The sequence below is a fragment of the Agelaius phoeniceus genome, chromosome 23, assembly GCF_051311805.1.
Source record: "Agelaius phoeniceus isolate bAgePho1 chromosome 23, bAgePho1.hap1, whole genome shotgun sequence".
NCBI classification, from domain to species: domain Eukaryota; kingdom Metazoa; phylum Chordata; class Aves; order Passeriformes; family Icteridae; genus Agelaius; species Agelaius phoeniceus.
The window spans coordinates 7,331,344-7,347,967 of NC_135287.1; the positions used below are offsets into that span (position 1 = coordinate 7,331,344).

The 16,624-nt window shown below is 61.9% G+C and overlaps 2 protein-coding genes across 3 annotated transcripts; both read left to right on the forward strand.

Moving 5' to 3' along the window:
- Positions 1-1,168: 1,168 nt before the first annotated feature.
- Positions 1,169-10,904, forward strand: FXYD6 (FXYD domain containing ion transport regulator 6). Of its 2 annotated transcripts, none has more exons than XM_054647502.2 (8): positions 1,169-1,287; positions 7,658-7,717; positions 7,905-7,946; positions 8,055-8,129; positions 8,254-8,290; positions 8,516-8,565; positions 8,667-8,710; positions 9,150-10,904. In XM_054647502.2, exons 2-7 carry the CDS (start codon positions 7,660-7,662, stop codon positions 8,693-8,695), a joined length of 291 nt encoding a protein of 96 aa, XP_054503477.2. In that variant the 5' UTR covers positions 1,169-1,287; positions 7,658-7,659; the 3' UTR covers positions 8,696-8,710; positions 9,150-10,904. The 2 variants fall into 2 exon arrangements, with proteins under 2 accessions (XP_054503477.2, XP_054503478.2); XM_054647503.2 differs by having other exon boundaries at positions 1,170-1,287; positions 7,655-7,717.
- Positions 10,905-12,342: 1,438 nt separating this feature from the next.
- FXYD2 (FXYD domain containing ion transport regulator 2) lies at positions 12,343-14,459 on the forward strand. The gene is given in 7 exon segments (XM_054647504.2): positions 12,343-12,426; positions 12,428-12,455; positions 13,131-13,169; positions 13,283-13,357; positions 13,939-13,975; positions 14,111-14,141; positions 14,270-14,459. Coding segments are annotated over 6 exon segments (273 nt in total). The 5' UTR covers positions 12,343-12,357; the 3' UTR covers positions 14,136-14,141; positions 14,270-14,459.
- Positions 14,460-16,624: the final 2,165 nt, after the last annotated feature.

The following is a 16,624-nucleotide window of genomic DNA, read 5'->3' on the forward strand; positions in this document are numbered from 1 at the left end:
GGGTGGTGCCCACAGCTCTCAGCTCCCGCCTGGCAGTGCCCCCAGCACCCCGTTCCCTCTGACTGAACAAGGGTCTCCTGCCCACCCTGCTGCTCCCAACACGCCTGGCTGTGTGAGGGAAGAGCTGGGGCCTGCCACAAAGCTCTGTGACAGGGCTTTCAGAGCTCTGCAGGGGTTTCTGGCCAGCCCTTCTGTCACACAGCGCTTTGTCCTGGCTGGCTGAGGTGTGCCCTGGCTCCTGACCTGCCCTGGCCACTCCAGGTCTGGTTTTCTGCCAGATGCTGCTGGATGCAGGGCAGGCAGGGCAGCACCAGGTCCTGGGTGTGCCTGAAACGGAGCCAGGCCAGGCTGGAAGTGGCCCTGCTGCCCATCCTGACCTGAGACTGGCTGAGTGATGTGACTGCAGCCCTGTGAGCCGGGCTCCCTGGCCTGGCACCCCTTTCCCAGCTCTCGGGAGGCAGCAGGACAGCAGGGGCTCTGTGCTGTGTTTGCAACCATCTGGGTGTGTTTTCTGAGCTCCCAGGCTGTTCCTGGCTCCCCCCACACCAGGAGCACAGCCCAGGGCAGAGTGCAGGCTGCTGGGCTGTGGGAAGGGAGGTTTCACAGCCAGCTGAGCGTTCCCCTCCACACCTGCACCCTGCAGTGACTTCTGCAGAGCCACTGAATGCTCCGGGCTGGAAGGGATCTTTGAGGCCATCAAGTTCGAAATCCCTGACACACCTTGCACCATCCCAGCTTGCTCCAAGCCCCATCCAACTTGGCCTTGGACACTTGCAGGGACGGGGCAGCCACAGCTCCTCTGGGCACCCTGTGCCAGAGCCTCACCACCCACACAGGGAAGAATTTCCTCCCCATATCCCATTTAACCCTGTCCTCTGGCAGTGGAAGCCATTCCCTCTGTCTCTCCAATCCATTTCTTGTCCAAAGTCCCTCTCCAGCTCTCCCGGAGCCCCTTTAGGCGCTGGACGGGGCTCTGAGCTCTCCCTGGAGCTTCTCTCCTGCAGGCTGGACACCCCAGCAGTGTCCGGAGCAGAGGCGCCCCATCCCCCTGAGCATCCCCGTGCCTTCCTCTGGGGGGATCTGGGAGCCGCCGGGGGCCGGGCCGTGCTGGCCGCGCCCCCGCCGCTGCCCGCGCCCCCCGCCCCGCAGGCGCCGCCCCCGCCCCGCCCGCCCGCTCCCCTTTGTGCGGCAGCCCCGCTCCGCTCCGCGCTCCGCTCCGCTCCCCCGGCACCGCCCGGAGCCGCGGGGCCAGCCCGGCCCGGCCCGGCTCCGCCCGGCCCTGCTCAGGTGGGTGCGGCCGCCGAGGGGTCTGGGGGAGGTGGGGAGGGAACGGGGGGCTCGGGGTGCGCCCGGCAGCGCCGCTCGGGGTGCCCGCTCGGGGGTGCGAGCCCCGGTACCGGCGTGCGGGACCGAGCCCCAGCCCGCTGCCAGCGACCCCGCCCCGCTGCCCCGGGGCATCGCCCCTCGCCGCCCGCATCCCGGCCCCGGCGGCTGCCATGGCAACGCCGGGTACCGCGCTTTCCCTCATCCCACCGTTGCCCTGGTTACCAGCCCCCCGTGCTGGGGAGGGGATGCCCCGGCGGACCCCGCCCGCGACCACCGCGGGGAGAGCCGGGCACGGGCGGTGCTCCGCAGGGCTGGGGGGAACCGGGGATCCCGGGGAGATCCCGGGGAGCGGGGGGATCCCGCTCTCGCAGCCCTTGGCAGCGCTCCGGCTCCTGTTGTTCCGTGTTGTAGTAACACCGTGCGTAAACAGCCGAGCGCTCAGCCCGGGGAGGCGTACGGAGGGAGGAAGGGAAGAGCAGCGTGGCGTGTCTCTCAGGGTGTGTAATTAATGCTTCCAAAGAAACGGATTTTGGAGTCCATGTGGTGGAACTTGGATCTTGCAGGGATATTTCTGTGGGAGGGAAAGTGACAGGTGGTTTGTGTGGATGTGAACGAGCAGCGTGAAGGAGCAGCCTCTCCTCCCGGGGAAAGCCGTGTGTGGATTGGAATGGAGCACCCATTTTGGCAAGCCCGCAGCGCTCCGAGACGCTGGTGGGTCCCGCTGGGATTTTCAGTCCAGCTGGGCGGTTTTGCTCCCAGTTTGAAACAAAGACGAACCTGGAGAATCCCTGCACAACCGGCCCACGGTTCCAAGGCGGAGTGAAGAGTTGAGCTGCCAGCATGGAGTGCCATGGCTGCCAAGCCAGGCCACCTGTGGAACCTGCTGGAGAATATCCTGTGCCTGCAAGGTGTGAGTCTGCCTGCACCTGCCCCCCAGCAGCCTCATGGCTCACGCTCACCTGGAAATTTTATCTGCTTTGTCTCAACGTGCCCGTTCAGGTAAAACATGGTGGGGAGCCACAGCTGTGCTGGGTGTGGAGGGCACTCCCTGGCACAGCAAACCAGCAGCTCTGTGTCCAGCTGCTCCCCCGTGTTTGCCTTTCAGGCTGGTTGTGTGTTTGCAAGGTGTAACAGGGCTGCTGAGCTCTGCAGCTGTTGTGTCCCTGAGCATGGAGAGGGCACCGTTGGCAGCATGGAGGTGTCCTGTCCTGTCCCAGCCAGGGGCTGTGCCAGCTGCCCACCACTCTGTGCTGGGGCAGTGCTGCTGGGCACTGCTGCCTGCCTTGTGCTCACGGTGGTGACAGCAGAGGAGAGAAGGGAGAAAATGTCTGCTCTGATGCGCTGCAGAGCGTGGCCCTGCTGTGGTACCCAGCACACTCAGGAGCCTCAGACAGCTTCTTGCTGCTCTGCCAGGCTGTTCTGATGGTCTGGGGCACTCCCACCACCAGGATCCTCCAGGGAATCCTTCCTTTGTCTCATCTGTGGGATTCTTGTGGCTGATGCCCCTGCAGAGCTGGGCTCATTCAGCTGGTGTGTGGCCAAACAAGGGTGTGGTGGGTCCAGGCAGGTGCACGGTCAGGTTTACAGCCCTTGGTTATCTGCAAATCAAATAAGGAGGGATCAGGAGTAGCAGACTCTTGTGGGAGGTGATGTTTTGTACCTGCTGGGTTCCCTGGCCAGGCAGCCTGGAGCTCAGCAGGGTTTGCCCCAGTGAAGGATTGGCCTCGCTGCCTCATTGGGGTGTCCTTGGGGGGCTGGGGACTGTGCTGAGCCCCACATGGCCAGGCAGCCTTGCCTGAGGCTCCTCAATGGTTTAGGGTCAGTTCCATGAGGCTGGAAGAAGCCCTGCAGGAGGCCAGAGGAGTTCTGGGGTACAGGTGAGGGTGGTGTGCTCTGAGACACCCCAAACCAGCAGAAGAGACAATCAGACTGCAGTAAAGCATGTCTCCCAGCCAGGCAGCCTCTGAATCAGCACCAGATTTGGGAAGGGCCATCCACACTGGAATGGCGAGGGCTGGAAATCTCCTCTCCTCTCTCATTTAGCAGCACGAGGCACAACAACAGGCACATTAATAGGCAGATTGATGCTGACGTGAAATGGCAGAAGAGCCCATCTATGCAGAGCTGGAAATGTCCATTCACACATGCACGCTCTTAAACGCCCCGGGCAATGGAGCGCTGCTGTCACGGTCTGGGGGGCTTTGCACAGAAACCAGAGATTTTAACTGGCTCTGATCTTCGGGAGATGCCCTGAGGACTCCTGACGGAAGGCGGAGGCTGTGCTGTGATGGCTGAGACTTGACAGGGCAGAGCCACGCAAAACAATGGAAAGGAAAAGGGGACTTGGAGATCCAAGGGCGGCGTTACAAATTCACCTGCCTTGCTCTGGCAGGATTTGCTGCGCTGCAGAGAGCTGGGCCGGGCAGGAGAGACTGGGTCTGTCTGCCTGGATTTGCTGCTCCTCTCCCTGGCCCGGGCTCCGTGCACGCACACCCACCAAGCCAGCGGGGCTGGGACGGAGGGATCCTGCAGGAGGAGGAGGCCGAGGAGGAGCCGTGGCTGTGCTCAGCACAGAGGGAGCCGTGGCTGTGCGTGTGGCAGGGCTGTGAATCATCCGGCGGCTCGCGTGGGTGCGGGCGGCTCCCTGCTCCTGGTGCCAGGGTGTCACCCTGCCCTGTCACCCGGCCCTGGTGCCACTGCTGGCTGACCTGGCAGGGGGAACTGACCCCTACCGTGGGGCAGGCCCAGCCCTGGCTGCCTCTGGCAGCACTGGGTTAATCCCCCAATGTGACGGTGTTCACAGGGGCGCCAGGATGAGGGAAGAGATGAGAATGTTGACTCCGTGTTTCAGAAGGCTGATTTATTATTTTATTATATAAATTATATTAAAACTGTAGTAAAAGAATAAAAGAAAGGATTTCATCTGAAGGCTGGCTAAGAATAGAAAAAGAAAGAATGAAAAACAAAGGTTTGCATGTCGGACAGAGTCCGAGCTAGCTGGACTGTGATTGGCCATTAATTAGAAACAACCTCATGAGCCCAATCCCAGATGCACCTGTTGCATTCCACAGCAGCAGATAACCATTGTTTGCATTTTGTTCCTGAGGCCTCTCAGCTTCTCAGGAGAAATCCTAAGGAAAGGATTTTTCAGAAAATGTGTCTGTGACACCCCAACCCACCCTCACGCACATCCTCCGTGTACTTCCTCCCTCTGTGGGGCTGCTTCCTGCCCCCTGAGCCTCCCACAAGTTCCTGCTGCCTCCTCCTGCCGCCGGCCCTTGTGTGGGGATAAGGATGGTGGGAAGGTTTCTGGTATCCCTCAGGAAGCAGCAGGCTGAGCCGGGATGAGAGGGAAGGCGAGTTCTGGACGCTGCTGCTCGGCTCCGGTGCTGCTCCGCCTCTCTCCGTGCTTCACCGGATCTCGCAGTTTTAACAGGAAACCCCCTTGTTTTGGTTGAGTCACAGGCATTGCCACTGCCCGTGCTGACTCCAAACTTTGTGTCACCACTGGGGAGGAAACAAGGAGAGAGAGATCTGGGCTGTGGGACGTGGCAGCTGCTGTTTTCCTCTCCTTTCCTGTGCCAAGGCGCAGCTGGAGTCAGCATGAGGCGAGGCAGGAGCGGGGAGAGCGGCAAACCCTCGGCACTGCTCGCTCTTCTCACTTTATTTCAGCTTCAGGAAGAGGTGGGTGGGCCAGCTTGGAGCAACCCAAAAAACCTGTGGCTCTTTGCAAGGCATATGCTCCCTTGGAGGCGAGCTGGGCTCGTTTGCGCTGCGCGGCGCCGTGTTTGCCTTCGGAGCAGGGACACTGCCAACCCTGGCGGCTCCCTCGTGCAGAGATAAGGCTGAGCGCAGGCAAGTGTGTGAATTCTAGGAACTGAGAGGGAAAAACAAAGAACATATGTGTGCTGCGTGCTTGGCTCGGCCCCGCAGCGAACTCCGCCGCGCTGCGTGCGAGGAGCCAAACGCTGAGCAAAGGGCTGGGGAGGGTGTGCGTGGCTGGGCAGGGCCCGGTGCCACGGGCTCAGGGCAGGAAATAACACAAAATTCCCCCAGTGCGTTCTTCAGGGAACGAGCCAGTAGCAGGCAAATAGCAGCAAAACAGTAAAAATCTGGTGAATGATTTGTTTGAGAAATACGGGAGCCAATTAGTATTGATCACAGCACGAGAGCTGGGTCACAGCCCCTGTGCACACACAGAGCCCTCGTAGGGTAAAGTGAGTGATTTTGCAGCTTCCAACGCGAGAGAAGGGGCATGTGCAGATCGAAGTGACTGTGTCACCAGCTGCGGGCTCTTTGTGTGCGTTCCTCAGAGCTGGTAATTACCCCGAAATCTGCATCTCAGCAAACGAGGGGGTTTGTCTGCCCCGCGCTCACAATGGCCCGGCAGCTGCAGCAGAGGGGGATGAAACCCTGCAGTGTTCGGGTAAACACTTCGCCTTGGGAATGCAGAACGTGGGAGGGAGGCAGGGAGGGACGGGAGTTACCCTGGGCTGCCGCTGGCTCTGATGAGCACGGCGGGGTCTGGGGGGGTCGCTGGGACTCCCAGCCCTGCGGGCGCTCTGGGGGCTGCTGGGGCCGGCTCTGGTGGGCCCTGCCGAGCCTGCTCCATGCCAGTGCCGGAGCGTGGAGCACAAACTGCGGGAAGGGGCCGTGGCAGGGTCTGGGGGACCCCGGCCGGGCTGGGCTGGGCTGGAGCTTGCAGCGGAATCAGGTCAGGCTCCGCAGGGGCTGCTGAGGAGCGGCGCTCTGCCTCGTCAGCGAGCTGAATTCCTGCCGTGCAGGGCCCCTTCCTTATCGGCACTAATCCAGCGCGGCAGCTGCGGCAGCTCCGGAGCACTCAGGGCTCCCGATAACCTCCCTGGCAGTCCCGAGCCCTTTCCGTGCTCCCGACCATGTATGGGCACCCAGCCCGGCACGGGGCACAGGGTGAGCGCCTGGCACCGCTGACACCGCAGGCAGAGCCCCGGGGAGCCGTGGGGACACGGAGAGAGCGGCCAGCCTGGCACCATCCCGCTCCGAGGGGCTGCATCACCCCAGCCCTCTCCTGCCGGGTGTCCCCCCCCGCAGAAAACCGGGTCCGCAGCGCCCCGTGCCAGCGGCAGGACCGGGAGCAGCTCTCCCCTGTCCCCTGGGGCTGCAGGAGGGATGCTGCGGCCGGCTGCGGGTAGCGATGCCCACCCTGCCCATCCCAAGTGCATCTGGGGACACTGGGCTCGTGTCCCCCTGCCCGAGCTGGCACGGAGCATCACAGCCCGGCCACAGCGCCCTCAGAGCCGGGGGGAAAGGTCCGAGCTCCGGCCGGGTGTCCCCGGTGAAGGGACAGACACAGGAGGGGACACCGAGATTATTTAGATTATTTATGGCCTCTCCTTGCTGCTGCGGGGAGCCCGGAGGGCGAGCGTGTCTTTGAGCTCAGTCCCACCAGGGCCACTGGCCTCATTGCGGGGCTGTAATTGCTCTGCTAATTGGGACAGATCATCACCAGGGGCCGGCTCGGGGCTGACGGCCGGGTGCCGTGCCCAGAGGAGCCCTGGGATGCTCCAAAGCAATGAAGTTTTAAGAGCAGATGTAGGAAGAGCAAACTAAAATTGTTCTTCTTGCCTCTTCTTCCGTGGTGTCTCTTAAGTCTTCTTGAGAAAGTTTTTAATTGAAGCGAAAACCACATTAAAAAAAATAATAATCCCAAGTGCGAATGGAGCCTGTCCCAGTTTAGAGGCTGGAAATATTCAGCAAACTGGTTAAGTGATGCCAACTTCTCCCAAAGACAGCGGGATTTAGGCTTGAGTGTTTCAGCAAACTAGGGTAACTGTAAATCCAGCCTCTTTTTTTTTAATATCTTTGTCTCTGCAGAGGTTTAGGTTGAATATTAGGAAAAGGTTCTTCCCCCAGAGGGTGCTGGCACTGCCCAGGCTCCCCAGGGAATGGGCACAAAGGCTGCCAGAGCTCCAGGAGCATTTGGACAGTGCTGCCAGGGATGCCCAGGGGGGAATTGTTGGGCTGTTGGCCCCATTGCCTGCAGAGCAAACTTGAGATCGCACTGAGATTTCTGCCAAGTGGAAATGGTCGAAAATGCATCCAAAAAAAGTCTGTCTGGCTGCTCGAGCCCTTCCCTGCCTGCCTTTGAACTGCTGGGCTGGCACGGCGCTGGCACCCTGGGTGTTTCCTAGCACCAGCCTGGCTCTCCCCATGGCACGGGCTGGCCCTGCCTGCCCACACAGCCAGCCTTGGGCCCTGGGCTGTCTGCAGCTCCCCCGTGCTCCCTGGCCTTGTCCCAGCGGCCTCCTGAGGCCTCTGGTGCTGACGCCCTCTCTCCGCTCTCTCGCAGCAGCCATGGAGGCAGTGCTCATCTTCCTGTGCTCCCTGCTGGTGCCCGCAGCCCTGGCGGACGGTAGGTGCCCGTGCTGCCCCCCACACCTCAGGAACGGGCTGGGGAAGCCCTGGAGCAGCCTCCACACGGACCCAAGGGGCTGGAGGGGGTGTGGGCAGCAGCCATGGGAGCCCAGAGTTTGTGAGGAGCTGTCAGGGCTCAGCCAGGGGCTCACTCACCTCACCCCCCCTTGTCTGCTCATTTCCAGTGGCCGCCCAGGAGAAGGAAGAGGAGGATCCCTTCAACTATGGTGAGTGAGCGTGGCTGAGCCTGGGGGTGGCCGTGGGTGTGCCGTGGGCAGCAGAGAGCTGTGCCCTCCCTGAAGGCAGCAGGAATGAGCCCTGTGTGTCCCCTCCAGACTACCAGAGCCTGAGGATCGGGGGGCTGGTGTTCGCCGTGGTCCTGTTCACCGTGGGCATTCTCCTCATCCTCAGTGAGTCGGGGAGGTGCTGGGTGCTGGGCTGGCAGGTGGGGCTGCAGGGGCCGTTCCTGTGGTGGGAAAGGCCCCATCCCATTCCCCCTTGGGCCACGCTCACCTGGCTTCTCTCCCCTTGCAGGCAGGAGGTGCAGGTGCAGTTTCAAGCAGAAGCCCAGGTGAGTGAGGGCAGCCTGGTGGGGAACACCTCCCTTGGAAAGCCCCTCTGGATCCTCCTGGGCTCTTTCTCACAGCTGGCAGAGGGGCTGCACTCTCTGGGTGTCCCTTTGGGGTGCCCAAACTGGGGGAGCAGCTCTGCCTGCTCCCCCTGCACCTTCCTGGCCACCCCAGCCCCTGGTGGGGCTCAGGTCCCAGCTGCCCTCATTGTGCTCCTCTCCTTGCAGGGCTCCAGGGGACGAGGAGGCTCAGGCAGAGAACCTGATCACCTCGAACGGTAAGGTCACTGTCCTGTGGTCACTGTGCCACCTCCCCCTGCCACAGCCCCCTCCCAGTGCTGGGCAGGCACCACAAACCCCTCTGCTCTTGCCCTTGCAGCAACAGCAGCACAGAAGGCAGAGAACTGAGCAGGAGCCAATGCTGTGAGTCCAGGCCAGGCTGGGTGGGGGAGTTGGGATGGGAGGGACAGCTGGGGCTGCCTGTGGGGTGACTGTGGGGCTCTGAGCACACCAGTGGGACTGGGCAGCTCTGCATCCCTGGGATGGGCTGGGGGTGAGCACTGGTGGGGTCCACAACAGGGAAACTCAGTGCTGGTGAGGTCCTGAGAGTCCACAGGCAGCCCAGCAGGAAAAGGAAGCATCTGTCCGGATTTTCCCTTGTGTTACATACACTTCCTTTTCTGCTGCTCCTCCACCCCCGAGTGGTTTTGGTTTTAGGGTGTTGGGAAAGCTGGGTGTGAACTCCTCACCCTGAGCTCCCCGAGCTCCTGGGCTGTGTCCTGCTGTGGAGAGGGGGGAGGCTGGAGCCTGACCATGGCAGCAGCGTGGGGAAAGCCTGACCCCTGCTCTGCTCCCCACGCAGAGCCAGAGACCCCAGGAGGGACACCCAGAGCGCAGATGCCCGCAGCCTGCGAGGAGACTGAAATCCCAGCAGCAGGAACCTCTCAGGAGACGCGGGGCTGCCGTGTCCGTGTCCCCCTCTGTGCTCCAGCACCGGCTCTCTGTCCCTAACCCCACTAAACTCTGCTCACCGTCCTCTCTGCCTCCCGTGGTGTGCAACGTTGCTGTGAGATGATCCTTACCTCTAGGGCTAGTTGTTGCTGGTGTTGTAATCGTGACTTTCTCCTCACCCTTCTCGTGCTGTGGTGTGGTTCAGGCTCTGTGGGACTGGCAGGTAGCTGCCCTTTGGGGTGCCCTCCACGCCTGGGGACAGGGAGCTGTGGCTCAGGGACCCCCGTTCCCTGCCCGGGGCCAGCAGCACAGCCCCCCTGGCTTTGGGCAGGGCCTGGGGACCTGCAGTGCCCTGGGGACCTGCCCAGCTATTTCAGGGCCACCCGTCCCCATTTCAGCAATAACCCCCTGCATGCCCCAGCCTAAAAACAGCCATGGTGGGGGCTGAGCCAGGCAGGGCCCTCCCATGGCTCAGCCCTCCTCGCTGGGGTCACTGGGTGCTGGATTCAGGGCTGAAAGGAGCTCTCCTGCCTCTCCTGCTTGGCACTCCCTGCCAAGCAGTTGTTTCTGTCCCTGGTCAGACCTGGGGCACACTGATTTAAGTGTGAGGCAAGGCCATGAGGGCAGAGGAGCCCGGGAGGTCCCCAGCACGGTGACACCGTGGGTGAGGGCAGCAGCACAGCAGTGACCTCCTTGACCAGCACAAAGCAGCTCCTGCCCGTGAGCCAGGGCTGGGTGGGTGGCACAGTCTGAGGGCTAAAGGGAACCAGAGACCCTGTCTGTGCTTGTCCCTGGCACAGAAGGGGCAGTGGCGTCTCCTCCTGGTGCTCCCTGCCCCTGCTGGCGCCTTGTCACCCCCCGTGCCACCCGTGTCAGTGCTGTGTGTTGTCCCGTGGTGGTTCCGTGTCACCCCCGTGCCAGCTGTCCCCTCTCCCCATGGAGCAGCAGCGAGTGGCACTCAGTGATCCTCGGGGCTTTTGCACACCGAGCTTGCACTGTGACAACGTGCTGAGCCCAGAGGTCATTGTCACCCTGTGTCCTCTCATGGGTCAGAGGCAAACCTGTGATTTTTGGCTCCTCCCCATGTCCATGGGCAGGTTAAACCTCGGCTGGGACTGGGGACTGCCAGCTTGGGTGGGGCAGCAGTGGGGAGGTCCCCAGGGCCTCACTGAAACCCCTCAGGGTGCCATCCCCACACTGGGAAGGGGGTCCTGTCCCCCAGGACGGTTTTGGGAGGAGTTTCTGCTGTGCCCATCCCACTGTGGTGGCCCTGCCTCCAGCGTGCTCTGTGTCCCTGCATGCTTGGCATCACTTGGTGGCACCGGGAAGCTCTGTCCCATCTGTGCCAGGCAGAGGGGCCGTGTCTCTCGTGTTGTGTCCCTTCCCTCCGTCCTGGCTGTTGCAGAGAGCTCCCGGGCAGGGCAGACCCCGGCCCGGCCCCCGAGTGTCACGGTGTGTGTCCCGGTGCTGTCCCTAGTGTGCCGTCGGTGTTACCACGAAACAAAGAGCTCCCTGTGGTGTGTAAAATGGCCAAACCCTGACTGTTGTAAAATAAACTGAGCTATTGTGTCTCCTTTTAAATAGGCGAGTGTGCTGCTGTGCTGGAGGGCTGGTGTGCTCTGTGCTGTGACCTAAGGGGAAAGGAATAAAATATCGTTTCTATCGGTGCCTGCCTGCCTTGTCTCGAGGGCCGTGGCGTTCCCAGGGCAGCCTGGCAGCTTCCCACGCCTTCCCAGGGTCAGGGGAGCAGGGGCAGCGCCCTGGGCAGCACAGCCGGGCTTTGTGCCGGCCGAGCCCCCTCCGCTCCCTCTGCGGCTCAGCAGAGCCGGAGCCCGTGGGAAGGGAGCGCGGGGGCGCGGCCGCGGACGCTTTTGTCCCTGGGCTTTTGGGAGCCGCCGTGTCCGGCTGCTGCTGGCGTGGCCACCGACACATTTGTCCCTCGGTTTTTTGGGAGCCGCCGTGTCGGGCTGCTAGAGGGGCGGCTACAGACACTTTTGTCCCTCGGTTTTTTGAGAGCCGCTGTATCAGACTGCTGGGGGGCGGCTACAGACACATTTGTCCTTCGGTTTTTTGGGAGCCGCTGTGTCCAGCTGCTGGGGGGCGGCTACGGACACTTTTGTCCCTCGGTTTTTTGAGAGCCGCTGTGTCAGACTGCTGGGGGGCAGCCACGGACACATTTGTCCTTCGGTTTTTTGGAGCCGCTGTGTCGGGCTGCTAGAGGGGCAGCTACAGACATTTTTGCCCCTCGGTTTTTTGGGAGCCGCCGTGTTCAGCTGCTGGGGGCACGGCCGTGGACACTTCGGCTGCGGACACTTTTGTCCCTCGGTTTTTTGGGAGCCGCCGTGTCGCGCTGCTGGCGCGCCGCTCCGGCGGATGCTGAGCGCTGCCAGGGCACGGCGACAGCGGTGACAGCGGAGCCGCTGTGACGGCCCCACCTGGGCCAGCGCCCTCCTGGGGCTTGGCTGCGCCCCGTGGCACCGGGGCCGGGCTGCCGGGGGCTCCGGGGCTCTGCCAGCCCTGCCGAGGGGAGCGTCCCTCGGGGCCGGCTCCCCCCCGGCCGGGTTAATCGGCTTGTGCGCGTGACTCCCGCTCGCCGATGGCGAGATTAGAGCAAACTGGATTGCACAGCCCTGCTGGCAGCCGGCCACGCCGGGCCCGGGGCTGGCACCGCCCGGGGAGGGGCGCGGCATCCCGGTGCCCACCGCCCGCAGGGATGCGCCACGGCCATCGCGGGGCTGCGGTGCTGCCAGGCCCGGGAGGGCTCGGAGCTGGCACGGAGGGGCTGGCCCGGCCGAGGGGGGACACCGTCGGTGCCAGGCTGGCGAGACGGGCCGCGCTGCCCGCTCCTGCCCAGCAAAAGGCGGTCGCAGCCTGTGCTTGAGCCCATCCCTCGGCCGGTCCCCGCGGCAGGAGGCGAAGCCCGGCAGGGCGGACAATGGGAACGGGAGGCAGGGCCGCGACAAGGACGCGCAGCTCGGGGTGCCCAGCCCTCCCCACGGCTGGCACGGTGGGTGCTGCCCCTGCCCTTCCCTCCCCTCCCTCTTTGCCAAAGGCGGGCGGGAGCCCTGTGCCTCCCCTCGTGACTGCGATAAACATTACACTGAGGCCATTAATGTTTAATGAGGTTTGTCTCCCAATTAATGCGCGTTCCCGTGGGTGCCCACTCGCAGAGCGAGGCGCCCGCCGGAGCGACGACACGCCGAGGCCATGGGTGACGGTAAGGACAGCCACCTCCGCGGGGACACCTCCCTGCAGCAGCAGCAGCGCCCGTCCCTCCCACCGAGAGCGGGGGAAGCTCTCGGTGAGCATTTGGGGTGGGCAGACGTGGGGTTGGATGCTCAGAGCTCCACAGTCCCGTGGCACATCAGGGACAGCCGGCGTTTGGCTTCTCCTGGGGTGATTTCTCCTTGCAGCTGCTCCCGGCAGAGGGCTGAGCAGTCAGGTAAGGCGGCAGGAGCGGTGACACGGTGACGAGCTCGGTGACACCGAGGGGTTGTTGGGGCGCATCTGGTGCGAGGTGTGAGCCCCAGGGCTTGTTCAGTCTGAGCTCTGAGGGGACAGAGCCGTTGCTGGAGTCCTGCAGGCAGCGGCACTTCCCGAGGGCAGTGGAGCTGGGTCCCTGCCTGCAGCTGCACCTGGAGCATCCTAAAAGTGCAGCCTGCAGTGCATCCCGTGAATCTGCCCAGGATCCTGCAATTTGTCCAGTATCCTGCAAGTGCATCCCGTGAATTTGCCCAGGATGTGAAAGCTCCCGGGGTGAGACCCAGGCGTTTCCTGGCTCAGCTGCGTGCCAAGGAGGTCACAGCACTGTCACTTGCAGTCCTCGGTCCTGGTCTCTCCCATCTCCTCTCTGTGAGGACGTGGCTCTCACTGGAGTTTCTCCTCTTTTCAGAGCACGTGCCCGAGCAGGGCCAGGACAGGTTCAGCTACGGTGAGTGTGTGCCCGGGGCTGGGGCAGGGGCACGGGCAGCCCCTGCCGCTCCGCCGTGGGCTCTGCCAGAGGCTCAGGCTGGCCTGACACCTCCTGGCCGTGCTCCTCCCCAGACTATGACACCATCCGCAACGGGGGGCTCATCTTCGCCGTCGTGGCTTTTGTGATCGGGCTCCTCATCATCCTCAGTAAGTGCCTGGGTGGGTCGGACACCCCTGGGCTCTGCTCCGTGCTCCACTCAGCCCCTGCTGTGGCCGGGAGGGGGCTGGGGGTCACCAGCCCTGCCCCACAGCGGCAGGGTGGGCACAGCCTGCCCCCGGCGCTGCCTGGGAACTTTCCATCCAGGCACGCTCCCAGCACAGGGCGAGTTGGGAGGGAGACCACGTAAATATTTTGTGTTTCCCTGCCAGCGCCCGGGCTTCAGAGGGAAGGTCACTCATTAAAAATAGCAGAGAAAACTCTGACATTTCCAGAGAGGGGAGCCAGCGTTCCCAGAGCCCTCCAACCTCAGCAGCTCCCAGACTGAGCCGGTGCTCAGTGTCAGCACTGTGGCCCTGCCAGGGTGCTCTGGCACCGCTTTGTGCAGGGCAGCCATGGTCACAGCTGCTGCAGGGATGGTACTCACTCATTTTAGGGAAAAAAACCATGGAAACTAGCAGCACTTGCAATCATGGGGCAGCCTGGGGAGCCTGTGGGCAGTGCCAGGGCTGCAGGGGTGGCTGTGATGGGTGGGGGGAGGCTCAGCCTCAGTCGCTCCTCTCACCCCCAGGCCAGCGGTTCCACTGCGGAGGGAGGAAGAAGAGGAGGTGGGTGCTGGGGTTTCCTCTCTGCTGCCTGTTCCAGTCCTGCCAGCTGACAGGGCCGGGGTCCAGCCCCTGTTCCCCCCTCTCTCAGCCACATTGCCCAGTGTAACACTTCTCCCTTTGGTTTTTGCTCCACAGACAAGGGAACGAGGACGAGCTGTAGGTGCAGGTAGGAGCTCCCTGTGCTGGGCAGCGATGCTCTGGGGTACTCGTGCTCCAGGGAACTGCTCTTGGGGAGTCTGTCCCGGGAGGAGAGGGGCTGGGGCACGCTGGCCATGTCGCCCTCCCTCTCTCCAGCCCCAGAGCTGCAATGCCCCCCTGGAAGCAGAGCTCCAGCCGAAGCCCAGCAGTCCTGGCCACCCCTCACCCTGCTCCAGTGGATCCATTACCCCGCAGGGCCAGAAGGCAAATTACCCTCGTGCTTCCCCCTCTCTTAGACCCAGCGAGAGTTTCTTGGCTAATAAAGTTCAAGCTCTGAGAGGTTCAACTGCGTGCCCGAGGCGTTTGAATCGCCCACTCTCCTGGCCCTGCTCCAATCCCTTTTCTGCCCTGCAGACACAGGAAAAGCTCCCGCAGCCCGAGGCACGGGGCAGCCGCCTCCGCCCTGGCTCTGCTCCCGATGTTTCTTCTCCCAGCTGCGGGTCCTGGATCCTGCGGCACCTCCCTTTCCCTTGGGATGCGCAGGCAGCAGCTGGCAGCACCGCGGGGCTCTCTGTGTGCTCCTGTCTGGCCGGGATGGGGTTAATCCTCTCCCTGGCAGCCCTGGCGGTGCTGGGCTCTGTGCTGGGAGCTGGGGAGGTGCTGGGAGCGCTCCAGTGCTGGCTCCTGCTGCTCCCACAGCAGCGCTGTCCCTGGGATGGGCAGGGTCCCGGCAGGGGCAGGGCCGGACAGCCCCAAAGTGACCAAAGGGACATTGCAGAGCAGGGATGTGACACCTGCGCAGGTGGAGAAGGGAAAGGAGGAGGAAGGGGGATGCTCGTGAGTTACATTTGCCTCACAGAACAATCCCGACTCCCCAGCAAGGGTTGGGCATCGCCTGCAGAGGGCAAGCGGAGAATTTCAGCTTCTGCGTTTCCTCTTTTTCCCTTTTCTCTGCTTTCACTTTATAAACTGCCTCTACCTTGACCCGCGCGTTTGGGGGATTTTCCCTGTTTTTAATCCCTGCCTGCCCTGCTGGGGAGGGGAGTGGTGGAGCAGCTCAGGGTGTCCAGGCAAGGTCAGCCCAGCCCAGCTGCACAGAGCGGGATCCTTCTGGGTCAGGAACGGGGCTCGCATGAACCACGGAGCTCTGTGGGAGCTCTCGGCCTCTCTCAGCTTCGGATTCAGCCAGAAACGCCTCTTAAAAAAAAAAAAAAAAAGGGAAAAAAAAAAGAGCAAAACTCTCGCGCAATTGGGCGGCGAGTGAGGAGGAGGAGGGAGGGAGGTTCGCTCTGAGTGCCAGAGCTGGCCCGACACAGACACCTAGTGACAGCAGGGCACAGCACTGCCTGTCCCCAACGCCCGCAGGCCTGGGGCAAAGGGGACCGGGGCACCCCGAACAGCAGAGAAGGAGGGAGCAGGGAGGGATGCAGCGGGGAGCGCACTCCCAGCCTGGGGCACTATTTATGGATATGCATTTGCCAGGAATAAAATATAAAGTGAAACCCCAACTGTAAAAAACGGAGTTGCATCTTTTAGAATATTGGAGGACTGAGAGAATAAGAAAAACCCACAAACGCAAAGACACCAAATATGTTTTAAACGTCATTTTAGCTGCAGCATATAAATAACAAGAATTACTAAAATTCAGCAAAATGACAGCTGCTTATTTGCAGCAAGTGGAATGCAGAAATATATGCATTTGACTCCTCCCCTGAAAACACCATCAGCCTTTTTAAGAGCTTTTAGTAAGTAGTCATACATAATCCTAATATTTCACCTTGCTTTTCTTCTCTGTTCAGTCCCATCCCATTACTTTCTTACTGTGTGTTACTGAATATTTGTCAGTCTGGGGGCTGCTTGACCAGGGAATGGTTTGGATGAGAAACCCCAGCTCAGGGGTGTCCTCCCCTCACCTGGAGCCACTGTGGTTGTTCAGGTGTGCAAGGGGCCGCCCTCAGTGACCCCGACCGTCCCAGCACAACCGGGATGGGGAAATCAATCCCGGGGTTGGTGTGGGCTTCGCTGGAGGTCAGACATTGACAGAAAAATAGGATTAGCTGGGGGAAGGTTATTAGGCAAAATCCGTGCAATTTGTCTAATCTGAGGTGCTTATTTAACACAGTAAGGAGATTATTTTGGAATATAATTTTGACTTGACAGTGACCCACTAATAAAGACTCATTGCAGCTTTGCACAGCTCAAGCAGAACAGGAGTCCTTCGACCGAGGAAGAAAATGGTTAATGGTTAAACTCGATCCGTCTTAGAGGTGTTTGTGTAACTAAACGATCCTGAGATTCTATGCAAAGTGCCTTTTTAACAGCACCGAAGGGTTTGGCCACACCAGAACTGCCCTGCCCGTGCCTGACCGGGCCTGGTGGTTTCTGTGTCCCCCGAAAGCAGCAGCCGAGGCTCCCAGCAGGCAGGGAGGCAGCAGGGGGAGAAGCGAGCCCGTCCCCAGGCAGGGCTCCCCTCCTGCCCTTCCCTCGCCAGGACCCCGCAGACAGAACCCC

What these genes read in the sequence shown, in the direction of transcription:
- FXYD6 (XM_054647502.2), top strand. Translation starts at nt 7,660, where the DNA reads ATGGAGGCAGTGCTCATCTTCCTGTGCTCCCTGCTGGTGCCCGCAGCC. An exon ending in GGGCATTCTCCTCATCCTCA is followed by an intron (nt 8,130 to 8,253) that starts GTGAGTCGGGGA and finishes CTCCCCTTGCAG; the next exon opens with GCAGGAGGTGCAGGTGCAGT. An exon ending in AGTTTCAAGCAGAAGCCCAG is followed by an intron (nt 8,291 to 8,515) that starts GTGAGTGAGGGC and finishes CTCTCCTTGCAG; the next exon opens with GGCTCCAGGGGACGAGGAGG.